The sequence below is a fragment of the Salminus brasiliensis genome, chromosome 12, assembly GCF_030463535.1.
Source record: "Salminus brasiliensis chromosome 12, fSalBra1.hap2, whole genome shotgun sequence".
Classification (NCBI taxonomy): Eukaryota; Metazoa; Chordata; class Actinopteri; order Characiformes; family Bryconidae; genus Salminus; species Salminus brasiliensis.
The window spans coordinates 35,168,071-35,189,021 of NC_132889.1; the positions used below are offsets into that span (position 1 = coordinate 35,168,071).

Below are 20,951 nucleotides of genomic sequence, written 5' to 3' on the forward strand. Positions count from 1 at the left end.
CTAATGGTTCACATGGATGCTGAATTACATTAAAAAGTGTGAACAGCCCAATTAAAAATTACATGGTTGTTAGGTTTGCGAAGTCTTAACAAGCTGTAGCTCCAGCAAGCGGCAAATTAAGTGGGAGCCACTTTCGGACGGTGCAGTGGCCACTTCAGAGTGCAGGGAGGCCGATTAGGGACTGAATCCCCGCTCTTGTTGGAGCGTTTTCTCTATTAAAGCATCGGTGTCTGAGCTTTGTCATGTTCGAGGCTAAACTACACTGACACTTATAAAATGAATAGATTCCTCTAGACAGTTCATTAGAAATGTATTTGTTCTTATGCCCTAAATTAAAAAAAATGCTAGAACTTTAACTTAATCAGAATATTGTTGTAATTAACACCATTTAACTTTAACAGATTGACCTCACTAATAAGATCTACATGGTAGGTGAGACAAAGTCAAGGATCTGAAGATCCTTCAACACTTTGCTTTACAAAGGAAGCCGCTGTATTAAAATAAATAAATGAAGCTGTTTTGGTGTGGGAATACAGAGGCATCAGTGCGGTTGGATGTGTTAGAATGCAAATTAATAAATACACTCCAACGCAAGAGCCTGTAGATGTGTTTTTAATAGACTTGGCGTTGCTTCTCCTGTAGTTTTGTTGTAGGGAATAAGAACACTGAGTAATCAGTAAGGTCACTAAAAAAGGTCAAGATTTATTTAGGAAGTTCTGATAATACAATTTACAACGATTGGTTTTAGTAGGGATTAGAAAGAAGAAAAAAAAAGGAAAAAAAAAGAAAAATTGGGACGCTCTAGTCTTCTTCCTCTGAGGGCGGTTGGTCTGCGGCAGCCTGGCGTTTCTGCATCTTGGCCATCAGCTCTAAAGAAAAGAGAAAATCCTGGTCACAACACCACAGCATACACAGCATATAAGCCAAGAGCTTTCACCATATCACACGGTGCAGAGTCTCTTCTCTGGAAAAATCTCGAGCCAGTGTTGTTGAGAGCTGGTTTTCTGTTCTGAATGGATCCACAAAAAGAAATTCTTCTTCAATATGTTTTTTTTTTAAACCCCCTAAACCTCATACTTAAGACAAATTATTCTTTAAAAAGCTCCAAGAAACTTTCCAAGATTTCTTATAGCTGAATTACCAGAATATAAATGTTTAATGTAACTGGATTAAAAGTGGAAATCAAACCTTACTGACTGTCTTTACATAAAAATGAATGAATAAATAAATAAAAAAATAGGTTGTCCAGGGTCATGCTAGATAATTTACAAGGATAATTTGTTAATTGAATGCTTAGTTTTACTCTTCACTGCACAGATTTAACGGAATTAAGGAAAGTTAGTATGTCGTTTGCGAGAAAGCTTTTCTGGATCTGGGGTCAGATTCACAAATGTGTCTTAGGAAAGAAATTTCTCTTAGAGGTCCTTTCTTCTTAACTTAAAATCGTAAGTATTATTTTGACGTTTCTCTTTAGAAGAAATTCCAAGAACATCTGGAAGTCTAAAATATTTAGACCCTGGTTTCTGCATCTGTGAGTAGAGGGAGTTAGAGGGAGCAGTGGGGGTTACCTTTTGCTGGGTTGAAGACACCGTTGGTCTGCTCGTTGCAGACGTAACAGCGCTTGGACTTGCGGTAATGCTGAAGAGCACAGGTCTCACAGAAGTAATGCCTGCACCTGAAGCACAGAAAAATACATTAGAGGTTATCAGGGCAGCTGTTTAAGGACATGAACACTCCCATGCCACCACCTCTCATTTAGATCAGCTACATACAGGAAGACACCGAGCTCGCCTCACAGAGGATTAAACAGGATTGTAGATAGATCTTGGATCAGTTAGTGTCAGTGTAATCTCTCAAGCACTTTAGTTTTTTTTATTATCTGCAATATTTTGTTTTATTTTGTCTACCATTATTCATTATTAATTTTGTTTTATTATTTAACTAATCTTAATTATTTACTTTTTATTTTTATATTAAGTATTTAATTTAATTTGTTCCCTCTACTTTCTTTACTTTCAATCACCTGTGAAGCACCTTGAATTTCAATTGTATTTGTCTGAAAGGTGCTATATAAATAAAGTGACTCAGGATGTTGAATAGATGATCACCACCCTCACCTCACCCCTAAAGCATCCATCATTATAGAGAACACAGTTCTTCCACTGCTCCACAGCTCAATGCTGGGGGGGCTTTGGACCCCTCTAGCCCACGCCTGGCATTAGGCAGCATGGTGCCAATAGGTTGATATTCATATACTCCAGAGAGTCCGATTCTATTGGCAGCGCTTCTCTACAGGGACTAGACAAGCGGGGGGGGTGTGTGCATGCACGCATTTGCACATCCTGTCAGCGATGGGTGCAGCTTAAAGTAGCTGAATGAATTCATTGAGAAGGGGTGTCCACAAACCTTTGGACATCTAGTATATGATGTTAACATACACAAAAGTTACAGTTTACATTTCACACTTCGGTAGAATGGCAAGTGGAGGTGAGTGTGTAGTGTGTAAACAATGGTATGTTGGAGGTTTCCCCACACACCACGTCATATTTTTACTTGTGAAAAATCATAATTTACACAATTTCAACTACTTACAACTATAAAGATGATCTAAAGCTCCACAGTCCTCTGACTCCTACCTCAGCACTCACACATACACCCAGAACAACCACCTAATACAGCCCAGGGCTTCACCTAAAACACCACAGTCCTGCAGCTCATATTGGGCACTCACTTTGTAATAATGGGGTTCTTGAACGAATTCCTGCAGATGAAGCACTTGAACGGCAGATCCTCGTCACCGCTGCTCACCTCGTAGTTTTCTTCATCTGTACAATAAACAGAATTTTACAGCCATGCAAATCGATCCAAACAGTGCCCGAATGCCCATCATACACCAGAAAAGCTCACCATTGGCCCCATATCTTCCCTCGTCCAGCTCCCTCTCGATCTGCCAGCCGTGCTTGTAGTCCGAGCGGTCGTGTAGAAACTTGCAGCTGTCTGTAGTGCAAAGAAAGACCAACTTTAGAGCCTTGAGAGATCACTCGCATTTGAGAAAAGAAGCGCAGCACTGTGTTTCTATATTCCAGCCTTATTTCCACACACCTCCAAATCCACAGAAGCCAGTCTCTTTATAGTCTTTGCATATGTCTGGCTGGTAGTCCCACCGCACTGTAGCTCTTAAGTGCTCAGGGGCTCTGATTGGCCCTTTCCTACAACAAAGGACAGTATGAAGCAGTTATAAGAGGCAGGAGAAATTGATTTGTGGTTAAAGTGCAAAGTCAGCAGTGAAAAATCCAGTATTATCATCCAGCATTATTTAGATTGCTTCCTTTGGATCATATTTCATTCATTTTACACTTACACTCACCCAAAAACTCTTTGTATTTCCAAAAGGTCATCTTTACAGGAGAAAATAATGTAAGAAGGATTTTAATCCAAGTCATTTTGGAGCATTTCTATTGGTCCATTCATCATGAAATTGACACAATGTAAATATTTAAAAATGGATACACAGTTTTTGCATGACCATGACAATTTTTTAAATTTATGAAGTCTTCCAGACGGCCCAGATTACACTACACTATGCCATAATTGTATTGTTTTATTACACTGTAAAGCCCTTTAAACTGCTTTTATGAATAAGTGATATGTAAATAATGCTGTGATTGTGCATCTATGCTGTCCAGTGAAGGACATTCAGAGAATTCGGTTTTGACCATTTGTAGTTTTCTCCATGGTTTGAACTCGGTAGCTGCTTCTGCATACTGTGTAAATAATTCTAGATGAATGGACCAATAGAAATGCTTGAAATTACTCGGAATAAAAACTTATTTTATTACATTTTTTTTTTTTTTTACTTTTCATGCACTGTTGTACAGTGGAACCATGTGAGATACATGTTTTTTACTGGACAGCGACGAGACATAAAATCTCCCGCTTTGTGACGACACTGCAACCCTGAAAGCAGCCCTTTCCCAGATTTTTTTTTATTTCTTAGCTGTGAGAACGATTTCGATTCTGTGGTGACTTAAAGCCTTAGACCCGGACCACTTACCTGACCATGCCGGACGACGCGTTGCCCATGGTGGAATCTTTAGGCTTAATGTACTTGTGGTAGTTGTTCATGCCACGGTAGATCTTATCGTCATCTTTACCTGATAGTTCCTAGAAAACGAGGAGGGCAGGTGTAAATAAGAAAACACTAGAAAACACTAGAAAACTCAGAGCTAAAAGCATGGAGGTTAGAACACTGCAAACAGTATAAGAGTCAGCATCACTGTCGCCTAATTCATCCTGCTTTCCCCGAGCACTCTCATGGGTTTACAAAACACAGATCACCATCAACAAATCACTGCTCGGTTACAGAACAGATAAGGTCACAACTTTTATTTTGAGGACTGGAACACTTTCGTTCCTCACCTCCTGAATTTTCTGGCTGCGCTCGAAGATGGCCTGAGCGTCTTTGTCTTTCTCTGTGTCCAGTGCATACACGGCTGTGGCCCCCATGTCCTCCGGCCCTTCTGGTTTCTGTCTCACATATAAAAAAAAAAAACAAAAACAAAAAAAAAAAACAGTTCATCAGCAACAACATTTACACAGTAAATAATAAAGTCAGCAACTTTTAATTAACAGAATACATAATTTAAACTGAATGTAGTTTGATTGTAAATGAATGCAAAGGAAGCCATTTTTAAATGATGCTGATAATAAAGGCAGGATTTCTCACCGCTGAGCGGGAAGACTTATAAGCCACTGTAATCTTCTTGGCTTCATTGTCTGCCTCACTGTCACTTGATGAGACGGCTTCCCGCTCCACCTTCTTTGTCTGGAATTGGGATTGGTATGTTAATGAATTTAACATACAGAGAAAACTTGCACTGAAGGGGACACAAACATTAAAGCAGCTGTAGATGTTAATCCATTTATATATAAACATTACATTTAGTCTGAAACTGATGTGATTGGATTGAATGAAATGAAGATAACGTGGTAATTGTGTCATTCAATTGCTCTTATCCAGAGCGACTTACAAAGTGCTTTGCTATTTATCCAAGAAAAACCTCAGCTAGTTAGAATAGACCAATAAATCAAGAGATACCTCTAAGCTTAAGCATTACTAAACACAGGTCAATAAGGTGACCATAGTACTCTAATCGTCCAAGTACTCTCAGAAGAGGAGGGTCTTCAGTCTGCGTTTGAAGACAGCGAGCGACTCGGCCGTTCGGACACCCAGGGGAAGCTCGTTCCACCACTTTGGTGCAGGACAGAAAAAAGCCTGGATGCTCGTCTTCCCCGGATTTTGAGGGATGGCGGGTCGAGCCGAGCCGTACTTGAAGCTGGAAGGGCTCTTGACCATTGCCATCAAGTACGGAGGGGCTGGTCAGTTCGTGGCTTCGTAGACCAGCGTCAGGGTTTTGAATCTGATGCAGGCAGCAGCTACAGGAAGCCAGTGGAGAGAACGCAGCAGTGGAGAGACATGGCTGAATTTAGGGACATTGAAGACGACCCGTGCCGCTGCATTCTGGACAAGCTACAGGGACTTGATGGTGCGCAGAGGGAGACCAGCCAGAAGAGAGTTGCAGTAGTCAAGTCTGGAAGTGACGAGAGACTGAACAAGCACCTGGGTGACTCTCTAGAGAGGAAGGGTCGAATTCTCCGGATGTTTTCACATTTAAGCAGCTAATTTACTTTTTTATGAAAACGGTGACGTGAAACTTCTACTTTTTTAATGAATGTTATTAATATCTGTTCTTATAAACATATTCACGTTTTACTGAGCAAATAAAGCTACATACAACTCTGATTTTCACAGGTGCCTTTTTTCTGCACTGTACTGTGTATGTATATACACTATATGGACAAAAGTATTAGGACACCTGCTCAGTCATTGTTTATTTGAAATCAAGGGTATTAATAGTTGATCCTGCTTTAGTTGGAGTAACTGTCTCTACTGTCCAGGGAAGAAGGCTTTCTACTAGATTTTTGGAGTGGGATTGGAGTAAGGATCTGATTGCATTCAGCGACAGCAGCTTCAGTGAGATCCAAATGTTGGATGATCAGACTTCCCAACAAATCACTGGAGCACCAACCATCACTTCAGAGAACACAGTTCTTCACACAGCTCCACAGCTCAATGCTGGGGGCTCTATATCCCTCTAGCCCACACCTGGACTAATGCCATTAGGCAGCATTGTGCCAATTAACAGGTTCTTGTTTATCTACCATTAGTAGTATTACTAATAACATCCGGAGAATTCGACTCTTCCTCTCTAGAGAGTCGCCCAGGTGCTCGTTCAGTCTCTCATCACTTCCAGACCTGACTACTGCAGCTCTCTTCTGGTTGGTCTCCCTTTACGCACCATCAGACCCCTGCAACTCATCCAGAATGCAGCGGCACGGGTCGTCTTCAACGTTCCTAAATTCAGCCATGTCTCTCCACTGCTGCGTTCGCTCTTCATTGGCTTCCTGTAGCTGCTGCCTGCATAAGATTCGAAACCCTGACGCTGACCTACAGAACCAAGACTGGACCAGCCAGCCCCTCCATATTTGATGGCGATGGTCAAAAGCCGATTCGCACAAAGAGCCCTTCCAGCTTCAAGTACGGCTCGGCTCGACCCGCCATCCCTCAAAATCTGCGGAAGACGAGCGTCCAGGCTTTTTTCTGTCCTGCACAGAAGTGGTGGAATGGACTACCCCCGAGTGTCCGAATGGCCGAGCCGCTCGCTGTCTTCAAACCCAGACTGAAGACCCTCCTCTTCTGAGAGTACTTGGGTGAATAACAGAGTACTATGGTCACCTTATTGTATTGTGTTTAGCAATGTCTAAAGCTTTGAGGTATCTTTGAACTATTAGTCTATTCTAACTAGTTGAGGTTTTTCTTGGGTAAATAGCAAAGCACTGGATAAGGGCGTCTGCTAAATGCCTTAAATGTAGTAATATATATATATACACACAGTACAGAGTTACTCAGACAGGGACACACACACAGACAGACAGGGACACACAGATAGGGACACACAGACAGACACAGACAGGGACAGGGACACACACACACACAGGGACACACACACACACAGGGACAGACAGACAGGGACACACACAGGGACACACACACAGACAGGGACACACACAGACAGACGGACAGGGACACACACACGGACACAGACACACACAGACAGGGACACAGACACACACACAGGGACACACACACACACAGGGACAGGGACACACACACACAGACAGACAGGGACAGGGACACACACACAGGGACACACACACAGGGACACACACACAGGGACACACACACACAGACAGACAGGGACACACACACAGGGACACACACACAGGGACACACACAGACAGACACGGACAGGGACACACACACACACACACACACACAGGGACACACACACAGACACGGACAGGGACACACACACACACACACACACAGGGACACACACAGACAGACACACACACACACACAGACAGGGGCAGGGACACACAGACAGACACACACACAGACAGACACACACACAGACAGACACACACACACACACAGGGACACACACACACAGGGACACACACACACAGGGACACACACACACAGACAGACAGGGACAGGGACACACACAGGGACACACACACAGGGACACACACACAGGGACACACACACAGGGACACACACAGACAGACACGGACAGGGACACACACACACCCACACAGGGACACACACACACCCACACAGGGACACACACACACAGGGACACACACACACAGACAGGGGCAGGGACACACAGACAGACACACACACACACACACACACACACACACACACACACACAGACAGACACACACACACACAGACAGACACACACACAGACAGACACACACACACACAGACAGACACACACACACACACACACAGACAGACACACACACACACACACACACACACACACTGATGCTACAGTAAACCTGCCCTTTGTATCATGGGGTTCGCAGCGTTGGTTTTCTTCTCTCTTCGGACCACGGCGTTTTTCTCCTCATCGCTGCTTCTGTCTGATAAATTACAGAGTTACTGACACTGACCCTCAAATCGAGCTACAGCCTTTAACCCCAGACCCCCTCCACCCCCCTCCACCCCCCTCCACCCCTCTCCACCCCCCTCCACCCCTCTCCACCCACTCAGGATCCCTGACGTAAACACGAAGCTGATCTCCTACTCCATCCTTCCTAATCCACCTTAAACGGAGCAGCGGTTCCGATCTGTTAAACGAAGCCCAGCAGAACCAAAACCAGGCTCGAGGCAGGCTGGGCTGGAACAGAAGCCCCCCGAGTCAACATTAGCCTCATGCTCATTAAAGCAGGAGACACGGATGATAAAGGGCACCTTCATCGCTGTCGCTGGCTTTTCTCTTCCGGGCGCAGAACTTCTTACTGGACTTCTTGAACAGAAACGCGCAGGTAGCTCTGCTGCTCTCTTCGGGCTCTGCCATCTTTGTTGGGACCGGAGCGCAGCGGCACGTTTAACCTCAGCGCCCCCTCTCGGCCTGGAGCAGGAGGGCAGTTAACGTTACTTTATTAATGTAGATATATATATATTATTGTATCTATAAATAAAATGTTGGGGTATGGGGTATTTTGCTTGCTTAACATGTCTTATTTTATACTACAGGGACTAAAAAGCCCGTAGGACACATTTAGGTGTTTGTTTGTGTTTGGAGATTTCACGTACATACACCACTTTTCCAGGTTTCATCCATATTCAATTATTTTTATATTCTGAAGGTTTTTATGGTTCTGTGTAGCACTGCTTGTTTGTTTTTGTGGAAGTGGCGAGTAATGGCTCTCATCTAGAAGTTGACTAGCTGTGTGCTTTTAAATGTGCTTTTTTTTTTTTTTACAGCTATTGCGTTTTTGTAGCTATATTGTGTGTCATAATAATAATAATAATAATAATAATAATAATAATAATAATAATAATAATATGGGTTAATGGTTTGAGAGACGTTGCAAAGGTAGCCACGACCCTACCGCCAACTGTGGCCTACTGTCGTGAACAACGCCCTCGATTATTGTTGCGCTTTACGGCGTGGCGCCATTTTAAGCGCGAGCGCAGCGCGGAGAGGAGCGAAAGCAGCGAGTAGCAACAAAACAAGCCACCAAACCAGCAAACCCTGGGGTTCGACTGTTAGCCCGCACTGGGAGCGTCTTCAGGAGCGCCTGGATACCGTTTTTCCGCGGAGCTCGGCGGTTTTGTTTCGAGATTGAATGCGGAGCTGAGGTAACTTAATGTCCGACACGAGGCCTCGGAGAGAGCAGGCCGTGCTCCAATAAGCGCACTTGTGTCCTAGCTAGGGGATTAGGGAGGGAGTGAGCGAGCGAGCGAGTGAGTGAACAAGCAAGCATTTGCGTCCTAGGTAGGTTAGACGCTTGCGGTCTTAAGTGTACGGTTTAGTGAGTATTTGTTAGACTAATCTTGAACACTACGCGCTAAGTCCAGCGGCTTCGATGGAACACTTGCGCACTTTTAAGGCGACCTCGCCGGAATGCGCTGATTGGGACTAAGCCGCGCCGTTTGCTCCCTTATTGAAACATGGCTATTAGGTAGCTAGCTAGCTCGCTAACAAAGCTAGCTAAGTCTCGCTAGCCAACATTTCTCTTAGTTTCTGCTGGTCAGTCTGGTTCAGTTTATGAGTTTGACTTTATTAAAGTTTGTATTGGTGGGTTAGGTTTGCTAAACTAACTCGAATAAGTAATATTTAACCAAGTGACGCTAAGCTAGCTATGCTACGTCTACTGCTCTGTTAGCCAGCTAAGCTAAGCTAACTAGCTAGCCAGCTAACTCACTACTGCTGATGTTCAGTACAGATGTTGTAGCTATAATGAGCCAAAACTGGGTTATTTAAGAGATGCTGTTATTTCACAAACATGACTTACTGTGCAGTAATATGGAGCTAATGCCTGAATTGTGTAATAACATGGTAATAAGGTGCTAATGTATTGTAATGTGCTGTGGTGTTAAATGTCTCCATCACAACTACTTCTTCTAGGTGAACAATGACTCAGTTTCTGCCCCCTAACCTGCTGGCCTTGTTTGCCCCGCGGGACCCCATTCCGTTCCTGCCGCAGCTGGAGAAGCTGCCCCATGAAAAGCATCACAACCAGCCGTACTCTGGGATCGCCCCCTTCATCAAGCACTTCGAGGTATGGCCAGTGTCCAGGTCTGACCACAGTAAGCTTTCAGTTGCATGAACATGTGCAATGTGATTGAAGTAGGAAAGCGGCCACAGCTGGCTCGAGGGCTTCGGGGTTTCAGGACCCAGAATTTGAGAGGTGTGATTAAGTGCTTTTTTTTTTTAATCTGTATTTTAACCTCACTACTTTATCTCAATCAGGACCCTAGAGATGCCCCGCCACCCACAAGAGCAGAAACGCGAGAGGAGCGGTTGGAAAGAAAGGTGAGCGTCTTGTAATTTGCTTCTGGTGGACAGGTTAGACCCCGGAGGAGTGGAACGAGCAGTAGTAAGACCATGCGTCCGTGTGCGGTGGCATTGTTTTAACGGCTGCGTTTCACGAATCCTTGTTACAGAGGCGTGAGAAAATGGAGAGGAGGCAAACGGTGGTGGAGACAGAGCTGAAGTTGTGTAAGTATGCAAAGCATTGTAGATTGTAGAAGATCAACAGTTACACAATCCAGCCTTTGCATGAACTCCTCCTGACCTCTGTATCTCCTTTCTTTTTGCAGGGGATCCTCACAATGATCCAAATGCTCAAGGAGATGCGTTCAAGACCTTGTTTGTGGCTCGAATTGTAAGTGCTTTGAGTTTAAGTAGCCTCTGAAACGGTGTAGCCTCTGACGTTGATGTTGTAATGCAATGTCTTGGTGTTTCTTTTCTTGCTTCTACACAGAATTATGATACTACGGAGTCGAAGCTGCGCCGTGAGTTTGAAGTCTATGGTCCTATTAAACGAGTAAGTTGTTAGTACGCACATGTCAAACCTTCCACAGCACCTATTTTAAAGGTAAAGGTGCACGTATTTGTCACTATACAGTGTACACTGTACAGCGAAATGTGTCCTCCACATTTAACCCATCTGGTAGTGAACACACACTCACACACACACATGTGTTAGGGGCAGTGAGTACACACACACACACCCAGAGCGGTGGGCAGCCAACTCCAGCGCCCGGGGAGCAGAGAGGGTAAAGGGCCTTGCTCAAGGGCCCAACAGTGGCAGCTTGCCGAGCCCGGGAATCGAACCCACAACCCTGTACACACCACTACAAGCTGCATGCTACGCTCACACAAGCTGCAAAAGTCCTTATTGCCTGTGTATGGCCTAAATGAGCTCACTGCTGTCTGCAGGTGTTTACTTGGTTAGCTAGCTGTTTACTTTACTATATTGGTAGGTGAATACACTATCCAGAAGTTTGTGGACACCCCTTCTAATGAATGCATTCAGCTGCTTTAAGCTGCAGCCATTGCTGACACAGATGTGCACATGCCGTTTGTCTTGACCCGGTAGAGAAGTCCTGCCTCTAGAACAGGACTCTACCTACTGGCACTGTGCCACCTAGACTAGAGGGGTGTAAAGCCCCCTGGCATTGACATGTGGAGCTGTGTTCTCTGGAACGATGGCTGGTGCTCCATCCAGTACTTGCACCTGAGTCAGGGAGGTGATCATCCGACATCCAAATTCCTGACCTTATCTGCCTCTGTTAGGCATGTTGTGGTAATTTTGTTTGTATTAAGCAGCTAATGTTTATGTAATTTGCTTTGCGTGACGTGTCCCGCAGTGTGACTCTTGGATGTGTGCATGTTGTAGTTACTGTGTACTGCATTTTGGACTGTTTTGGCCCAAAAACCGCTAGACTTGTTTACCCAGAGTGTATTTTTGTGGGGAAATGTGATGGGCGGCGTAGATTAATTTAGCAGCATTGCACGTCTAGTGTGAAATGGGCCAGACAACCACGGTCACCGTTTGTTAACCCATCTGATGGTAAATGGGCTTTACACGTTCCTATTAACAGTCCTGTGTGGTTGCTGTTTATAGTGTTTGTCTGTTGCCCTTCATACATGGCTTCCTCATCTAATCCTTTTATCCCTTTTTGGTAGATCTACATCGTATACAACAAGAGGACGGGAAAACCACGTGGCTACGCCTTCATTGAGTATGAACATGAGCGAGACATGCACTGTGAGTAGACCTCACCCATGGATATTTCTGCTATGATAAAGTGTTATTTGCCTCTAGACAAAATTTAAAAGGGCATTTGTGGTCGTTTTAGAGGGTTATTTGCCTAAAATCATACTTTTTTTAAGTAATTCAGCACATCCTGTAAACGCAGTAAACCTAGACATTCCCACACTTTTAAACACCTCCGTTTTAGCTGATGCATTAATAGTTAATGCAGTTAAAACTGCACTGAAACGTGCTCACCAAACAGTACAAAATACAGCTAAACTCCAAAAGGTCAAGCCAGTGACCCTTCATCTGTGTTTGTGTGTCTGTATGAATGTCAGTGTCTGCTCACATCTGTGCTCCTATACGGACTCTTCTGTTTTCTGTGTGTTGTGTTGCATCAGGTGTGAATGTGGAGGTGCATCACACATGGCTATGGGGTCTGAAGTGGTGGGGAAGCGAAAGGGTGGGCATTGGGTGGTGGGGTTAACGCTGTGCCTTAGTCCACTGCACACACACGTTCTGATGAATGTTGCCACTGTATGGCATCTCTGTAATGTTTAGGTAGTGTGACACATAGGAGTGTGTGTTTCCGGCTGGAGCGGCGACGGTAAGCTAAAGGCTAAGCCTTTCCGTAGCGTCAAGGTGACTCTCTAAACCTCTACACCTGTCTGTCTGTTCAATAAAGTGGCTTTTTTTCCCCTCATTTAAAAAAGTGAACTATTTAGCTGAGGTGAGACTGTGATTTAGTGAAGTGTTGCAGAGCAGGTCTATGCAGTGTATTAATTGTGTGTTGTTCTCATTGCTACTGCAGCCGCCTATCTCTGATGGCTATTGGCCAGAGCTGGCTTGCAGATCATGGTGATGGTTTTGATACATCTACACCCTACTACCACAGCTCAGTATATGGTTGGTATGATGGGTTTGTATGATGGGTAAGATTTCTTTACACCCTCATCTACTGCTAGGCTGGAACAAGGCACACGTTCATTGGACCAAGTCAGGTTTACATTTGCCTCGTTTTGAGGTCTAGGCCTTAAGTATCGCTCTGCTGCTATTGGTCACTGAACGTTCCTTGGGTTAGGCTTAGGGAGTGGGTGTCTGAGGTCAACCTGTGCCGTTAAAGCCACTGTATATAGAGGATGACTCGCAGGTTGTACTCTGCAAGGTTGTGAGGTCAGTTGTACTGAGGGCAGAAGGCGAAACTTGAGGGGTTTGAGATGGTCATCATTTTGTGAGGGTTAAGGAGCTCAGTGGTGATTACCCCATTTATGGGCTGCCAGTATTGGATTCCCTTGGCATGAAAATGCTTGGCAGACACCAGTGGAGCTGTGTAGGCCTATTTCAGGAGCCTACTTAATGCATGTGTGAAGCAAAACCCTGCTTTAATAATGAGTTACAGTGATAAAAGACCTTAGGTGAGACTTATCCTCTTTAGTAAATGTTACTTTTCCATATAATGAGGCTCAATTCTGGAAATTTGGCCGGTTAGCTGCGTTTGTCAAAACTAATAAATTCAGACCTCGTCTTAAATATATGGATTATAACAATGTAAAAATTAGTTGTGTATTAGTTGTCATCGGACTAGAAATTCTGCAAATGTGCATTTCTAATTTTCCTAGAGTAATTGAAAATCGGACGGATCAATCATTGCTTATTGACTAAGATCCCCGGCATAACTTGTCTCGGAAGGTCTCACTGGCAAATGTGCTGCTCGAGCCTGGTCCTGTAGCTCGTCCACACTAGAGTTTACTCCAACCCTAATCAAACGCACCTGATCCATGGAATGAAGGCCTTCAGGGCCTTAGATGCGGTAGATCTCCAGGACCAGGACAGAATACAGCCATTATAATCATGATTGGCTTTAATGGCATAGGTTCTCCAAAGGCAATCCTGTGTTAATCACCAGTACTAAGCACAACAACTCTCAAACAGCTCAAGGGAGTCAGGAGTTACTTACATGGCTAAACGTAACAAACCACACACTAGATGTTTTGCATCTGAGCGAGCAGTTAAACGCCCCCCCCCCCCCCCCTTTCCCCCTTAGAACAGTTGAACTGTAGAGAAACCTGAAGACCATATTCTTCTCCAATTTCTCTCCTTTTTAATAATAAAGACAAAACGCCCCGCACACAGTCCCACCTGTGTAAATCTTGCTCTTAATTTTAGAATTTGAGATTAACCCTAAGTAGTGAGACTTGACCTGTAATTGGAGTTTCACCGATCTAAAATTTCAGAATGTTCATTAGGGGCTTGTTAGGTCTGCGAACAGGAACATGCAAGCTGAATGGGGTTTTTGGTAAGGCCCCTGTGTGTGTTGTGTGGAAAGGACAGGAGTTCTTGGTAAGATCCTTTGAAAAGAGGGTTGCTGGTAAGGCCCTCTGCTTACTGATAAGAAGTCTAATTAGAATATCGAGGGTTTTGGGTAAGGCCCTCTAGGTTTTATGGAGTAGAGAGGGTTTTGGGTAAGGCCCTCATATTTTAAAGGCGTTTGGTAGCTGAGCTGAGGGTGGATGGTAAGGCCCTCTAGGCTAGAATGTGAGGGTGGACGGTAAGGCCCTCGAGTTGAGAAAGATGGGTCAGACTAGAATGTGAGGGTGGACGGTAAGGCCCTCGAGTTGAGAAAGATGGGTCAGACTAGAATGTGAGGGTGGACGGTAAGGCCCTCTAGGCTAGAATGTGAGGGTGGACGGTAAGGCCCTCGAGTTGAGAAAGATGGGTCAGACTAGAATGTGAGGGTGGACGGTAAGGCCCTCTAGGCTAGAATGTGAGGGTGGACGGTAAGGCCCTCGAGTTGAGAAAGATGGGTCAGGCTAGAATATGAGGGTGGACGGTAAGGCCCTCTAGGCTAGAAGAACGCACGGTTTTGTACCTGTTTCTACCGAGAAGGCCATCGTCTACTGTGCAGACCAGAGTAGCTGAGTGGACCTCCTCCAGTGCATCTGTCTGGAATGGATCCTGGGTTTTTTTTTGTTTTGTTTTTTCCTCTTTTATAAATCCAACTGTATCCCAGTTTTTGCTGCTTACGTTCGAGTGTCATACTGGAATCACCAGGCTGCGTTACGAGGGGCTAAACCATCGATGGGTTCCAGCCTTGGCCAGGTATTATGGTAAGGTAGCGTGTACAGGTAAATGACTCCTAGACTGAAAATTGGGGAGGGATAAATGTTGGCACCATTTTTTTTTGGCGACTTTGATAGCGTGGGTATATGATCAATACTTTTGAATGGGTGAATAAGTAGATTAAGATGAGAAACCTTCAGTTGTTTAATCGGTGCTCCTTTTGTCTTTTGTACCCATGTGTCTGAATGTGAGCAAGTGGATGGTTGTTCATGGCTTACTGAGACCCTTTTAGAATGTGTGTATGTGTGTGAGGGATAATGGGAGACCCTGCATGAGTTTGAAAATGACAGAAGGCTTTGTGGTATGGCCCAACTGACCTATTGGTTGACCTATAATGTCATTGCCATCAGAAAAATCCCAACAGTGGGGCCCATTCACGTGGGAAAATAAATCACTGTAGCGACAGCTAGGCTAATGGACACTGTAAATACTGCTGTAATATTTATCCCAGTTCTAGTAAGACGAGCTGAACTGATGTTCGAACTTGACCCCTTGGAAATAGGCGGGGTGGCGGCATGCTAAACACCAACTTCACGGCCTGAGGAGTTGCTTCTGCTTAAAAAAAAAAAAGGAAAAAAAAGGGGAGTACACCGGGCCCCGGGTGGTCCAGCAGACTAGGGCACTTTCACTATCATAAAAGGATTGCTGGTTCGAATCCCGGTCATGCTGCTGGCCATCGGCCGCATTAGAGCACAATTGCCCTTCTCTCCAAGGTGGGTACATGGCGGCCCCCACATTGCTCCAGGCGTGTTGATTGGGCAGCTTGTCTGTGCATGTGTTGGAGGGGGTGTGTGGTAGTCTGCCTTTACTAGTGTTGGGGCATGGTATGCAAGGGGTCGGGGGTGCTAGGTAGGGGTTGGTTAATTGGCAGTCCAAATTGGAGAGAAAATGGGTATAAATAAATTTTAAAAAGTGCAAATCGGATAAATAAAATAAGTGTTACTTGCTAACTGGCTGCTTAATGTTCAAAAGGATTAATTTGCATCCACTTATTTATTACTTTTGATTTTTTTTTTTATGTCAGCCAGATTTTACTTCATGGTACTCTTTCAGTTTGCGGTGACCTATGAATGAACATTGGATGTATTTGTGACCTTCACCAATAGTGTTTAAACCTTATGTAAATGAATTGGATGCCTGCGGCTACCTGGTTGTGTTTTAGCGCTATAAATATCAGCAGGTTGGGCCAAGCTATTGAAGTATTAGAATATGCTCTCTGTATTCTCGTTTTATTTAGTCTAGCTTATTATTTTATTGCATCAATAGTGTGTCCTCCCGGTTCTCCAGCCCTCTGTCTACTAAACCTGCAGTGTCTTTGGTTGACGTAAGGCTCATGCTGTTGGGGCTTTTTTGCATTTTCAGTCCATAGTGTTGAAGAAGCACCCGCTTGTGCTCGGGGGCAACAGCACTAAAGGATTGACGTATCCCTTTTTCAAAATTATTTATGTACTTTCCCGGTTCTGGGATGTGCATAACTATTGCATTATTCAGTATTACATTTGTTACTCCTTCATGTGGCAACAGTGATGATGCAGGCCCATAGTTTCAGATTTCTGCAGAATTACCAGCACAAATGACTGGCTTGTAATATGTATGTAATTTCATAGCTAGCCTGCTTTTACCTACCCCTAATGGGCAATAATTAAATATAAAAAGGGGACAAGATCTCCCTGATTAGTCACTGATAGCACAAGTGCTGATTCTTGCTACCTCACAGCTGTCAGTAACCTGAGGTAAGCGTGCGCTTTCTCTATGAACTTGCATGGGCGTCAAACTGTCAATCTCCAGGTAAGAGATCTCTAAAACAATACTGCAACATGTGTTCCTCTTCCTCATGGTCTTCTCTTTCTCTCTCACTTTCACTTCCTCTTTTCCCCTCCTCTTCATCCTTTCCTCTCTCCCTCCCCCCCCCCCCCTTCATTTTCCTGCTCTGTAGCTGCCTACAAGCATGCGGATGGGAAAAAGATTGATGGCCGGAGAGTTCTTGTGGATGTAGAGAGAGGTCGCACAGTGAAAGGATGGCACCCCCGTAGGCTTGGTAAGTAGCATCTGAGCTCTTTAATATGGCCTGCAGAGGTTTTTGGTGCCTCATCATTTATGCGTAGATTTTTAAAGCATGCTATTGTGGTCTAATACACTACTACTATGGCCTGGTGGTTTTAGTCACAAGCCATGACTCTCATGATCAGGTCCCAAAGAATAGATCGCTTGAGGACTTTTAGAACTGAGGCGCCTTATTATTATTATTTTTTTATTAGTGTGCAAGGAATTCAGCCTCCTTTGACTGCGTCCTTAGCTTTCAGACCCAGTAAAGTTGCCCTTTTATGTATTTAATATAATGTAATTACCCTTGTGCTTGGCTACTAGGTGGAGGTTTGGGTGGTACCAGAAGGGGTGGTGCAGATGTCAACATCAAGCACTCGGGCAGAGACGACACGTCACGCTATGATGACCGACCTATTGGGGGGTGAGTGTGTATTTGAGTGGTGGGGTGGGAGGACTATTTATTATTATGTTTTTTTTTTATTTTATAAATATAAGATCATGGTGTATAATATGGGGCATCTTCTACCATCTTTTTAGCTGTATCCTGATCGCTGATCTATACTTTTCTGGTTTCAGTGACCGCGACCGTGAGCGCGAGCGACGAGACCGCAGCGACCGCAGTCGTGAGCGCGATAAGGAACGCGGTGAGCGTCGCCGCTCTCGTTCCAGAGAAAGGCGCAGGCGCACCCGGTCCCGTGAGCGTGAGAGGCCGATGGGAGGAGCCGTCGAGGAGGGTGCCAGCCGGCGGAGGGAGAGGGAGAGGGAGAGACCAGAGGGGGAGGGCAAGAGCAGAGAGAGGAGCAGGGATCGCGACAGGGAGAGGGACCGCAAAAGGAGGAGCAGGAGCAGGGACCGCAGGAGGGACAGGGAGAGAGGGAAAGGAGCTGAAGGAGGAGAGGAGGGCATGGGCGGCATGACTGATGGCATGGGAGAGGGAGGAGAGAGAGGAATGGAGGACCCCAGTGGAGGTGAGATGGGCAGAGGTGAGGAGGGGGGTATGGAGGGAGAGGAAAGGAACAGGGATAGAGACAGAGAAAGGGAGCGGGACCGGGACAGGAAGAGAAGTCATAGAGATAAAGACAGAGACAGGGATAGGGAGAGGAGAAGGGACCGGGATAGGGACCGCGAGCATAAGCGAGACAGGGGCGACCGCGAGAGAGGAGAACGCAGGGAGGATAGACACGCTTCAATGCTGAACCCTGCTGGAGAGCATGAAGGATTGGGTAACGGGGCTGAAGAAGGGGAGGAGTCCATCCCGCCGCAGTCTGAAGAAGGCTCTCAGGACGGGCTGGCTATGGGCATGATGGACCAAGACTCCATGCAGTCTGGAGAGGGCTATGCTTCTAATGAGAATGGTTACAGAATGGAGGCTCCGGGTGAAGAATACTGAATATAGTTTGGGGGCTAGAGTCTACACTCTAAAAACAGATGTGCTGAAAACCATAGGACCAGTTTTGAGGACCTAGATCAGGCCTAAGCCTGTCCCAGTTCAGTCCAGAACTACACTTAACCCATGCATGGCTTAAAAAAAACAAAAAAAACAGTGCATATCTGGACATAGCTGCTGGTCCAGTAAAGGACATGTAGCTTTAACACAATCCATTTTTTTAGTTTGAACAAATTCAACACAATTTGATACAGAATCTTAGTTTAGTTTTCTAATTTTATTTCTAAATTGGCCACAAGCACACACAGCCTATCTGACCGATATTAACACAAATATGCAATTATCTGTCTGTATTAAATATGCCATTAGTGGTTGTGTTAAAGGTAGCAGAGTGTGTTGTCCCTAACTGGAAGAGCAGCTGTATTTCCTAATGAATAAAATGCATATTTTCACACGTCCGCTTTGAGAGTGTAGAGTCTTTGGGTATTTTTCTGTAATAGTCGACCGCAACCGTCATTTCGAGGTAGGATGTATTTAAGATGAATATGTTGGCTGTTTATTTTTTGAACTCTTCACTACTAATGTCTCCCCAGCTGCTCAAAAGCTTCCTCGTGTACAGTTCTGTTTGCCTTTCTCATTATGTGGATCACTTAGCAGCGGCCCCTCATCCAAACCGAGACAAGTGTGATTTTTAATCAAGAATATGTTGCCATAGGTTCACAAATTGCTCTTCTTTTTGTAATTAGCTTTACTTGTTCGAGAAAGTATAAATGTTCAGTGAACCTGTTGTGGCAGTTTTTTTTTCCCTTTTCTTTTTTGGGTTGTGTTTTGCATCTTTATTCTCTTTAATAAATACACTTTTTTTTTTTTTAATGAAATGTGACTCATTTATTTTTATTTATTTAATTTTGTAAGCACTGTTATGGGCTGGGACTGCCTACTGGATTGGCAGACGCTCTGGTGTTTGTTCGTGGCCCTCGTGCTGTTTGGGGCAGACCTGGCCTAGAGCGTACAGGAGTGATCAGGGCAAATATAAATAAATAAAAAAGGGTACAAGTATCAGTCACTGTCCTCTGTACAGCAAAATCTGTCCTGTGCATTTGACCCATCTATAATAGTGGACACACACTCACTCACCTAGAGCAGTGGGCAGCCAACTCCAGCGTTCGGGGATCAGAGAGGGTGAAGTGTCTTACTTAGGGGCCCAACAGTGGTAGCTTGCCAAGCCTCGGTTTTGAACCCACAACCCTATTATCAAGAGGCCGGAGCTCTAACTACTGGGCCACCACTGCCATATTACCTAAAATCTGTGATGCCCTGGCTGTGCAGGGAGTATACGTTCCTCTCCCCTGTGGTTCCTGGAAGGCTCTAGATTGCACCATGACCCAGACCAAGACCGAGACCAAGAGTGAATGAAGACAATTAAAATAGAAGAGAGACTGGATGGATTCACAATTAAGCAATAAATGGTCAATGAATGTTGTTGACCAGTCTGAAGACTGTTACCTACCTGGTGAACCTTCATCAGTTTGGGTTGACGGGGCAGGGAGTTAGTCCCTTAAATTTAAGCATATAACATACAAGGCTAAAAAGACCCAATAGCTGTAACCCATGGTTAAAAACCCAAGCTTACATCCAAATGATTGTTCCCAAGCCTGAACTTGGAGAGCTGGTTAAGTTAGGTTGGCTAGACCAGTGTATTTATGTTAATGCGGTTGTGTCCCAAATTCATATTCCACACTAATACTATATAACACAGACTAGGCACTAGTTTGGGAGTTAGTATAATCAGAAAGTGAATAGCTATTGCTGGTTCAACATCACTGCAGGTTCTCCACTTATCACAATTTTTTTTTTTTCTCCAATTATGGTTCTAGATATGAGCAGCTCCTCCCTTTCTGTTTTGCATTGCATTGTGGGACAATAGCCTTCAATGTTACCATACTTAAAAACTGACTGGTTCTGAGTAGGTAGGGGATCTTAATACTGAGTTCATCACCTTCAGACTGGTGTACTTTGTAGTACTGACCCCCGAGGAAGGGGAGAGGGGGACTGTACGGTAATCTAGCACTTGGAACAGCAGCATGGTGCGTAATGCATTCTGGGATATTCGGCTGTGCCAAGTCCGCACGAGTCATGTCCTGATGCATCCTCGAAAGCACGGGCGGGACAAGGACAAGGACACAGCCGGGCGTTCGGACTGTACTCG

The 20,951-nt window shown here is 44.8% G+C and overlaps 2 protein-coding genes across 3 annotated transcripts; one reads left to right on the forward strand and one right to left on the reverse strand.

Annotated features, from left to right (window-relative positions):
* Positions 1–677: 677 nt before the first annotated feature.
* rnf113a (ring finger protein 113A) lies at positions 678–8,505 on the reverse strand. 2 transcript variants are annotated; one of them, XM_072693299.1, is made up of 10 exons: positions 8,390–8,505; positions 7,979–8,058; positions 4,727–4,825; positions 4,420–4,527; positions 4,055–4,164; positions 3,103–3,209; positions 2,908–2,997; positions 2,732–2,825; positions 1,569–1,675; positions 678–869 (listed from the first exon to the last, which is right to left on the reverse strand). In XM_072693299.1, exons 1-10 carry the CDS (start codon positions 8,493–8,495, stop codon positions 802–804), a joined length of 969 nt encoding a protein of 322 aa, XP_072549400.1. In that variant the 5' UTR covers positions 8,496–8,505; the 3' UTR covers positions 678–801. The 2 variants fall into 2 exon arrangements, with proteins under 2 accessions (XP_072549400.1, XP_072549401.1); XM_072693300.1 differs by having other exon boundaries at positions 7,979–8,054; positions 8,390–8,481.
* A 596-nt stretch (positions 8,506–9,101) lies between these two features.
* On the forward strand, positions 9,102–19,620 carry snrnp70 (small nuclear ribonucleoprotein 70 (U1)). The gene is made up of 10 exons (XM_072693303.1): positions 9,102–9,283; positions 10,053–10,206; positions 10,398–10,460; positions 10,592–10,646; positions 10,748–10,812; positions 10,912–10,974; positions 12,120–12,201; positions 17,246–17,347; positions 17,677–17,776; positions 17,932–19,620. Exons 2-10 carry the CDS (start codon positions 10,060–10,062, stop codon positions 18,743–18,745), a joined length of 1,491 nt encoding a protein of 496 aa, XP_072549404.1. The 5' UTR covers positions 9,102–9,283; positions 10,053–10,059; the 3' UTR covers positions 18,746–19,620.
* The last annotated feature ends 1,331 nt before the right edge of the window (positions 19,621–20,951 follow it).

Coding starts and splice junctions, on each gene's coding strand:
- rnf113a (XM_072693299.1), bottom strand. CDS start 8,495: ATGGCAGAGCCCGAAGAGAGCAGCAGAGCTACCTGCGCGTTTCTGTTC. Junction 4,165..4,419: donor GCAGCCAGAAAATTCAGGAG/GTGAGGAACGAA, acceptor CTCGTTTTCTAG/GAACTATCAGGTAAAGATGA. Junction 1,676..2,731: donor AAGAACCCCATTATTACAAA/GTGAGTGCCCAA, acceptor TCTGTGCTTCAG/GTGCAGGCATTACTTCTGTG.
- snrnp70 (XM_072693303.1), top strand. CDS start 10,060: ATGACTCAGTTTCTGCCCCCTAACCTGCTGGCCTTGTTTGCCCCGCGG. Junction 12,202..17,245: donor ACATGAGCGAGACATGCACT/GTGAGTAGACCT, acceptor CCTGCTCTGTAG/CTGCCTACAAGCATGCGGAT. Junction 17,348..17,676: donor ATGGCACCCCCGTAGGCTTG/GTAAGTAGCATC, acceptor CTTGGCTACTAG/GTGGAGGTTTGGGTGGTACC.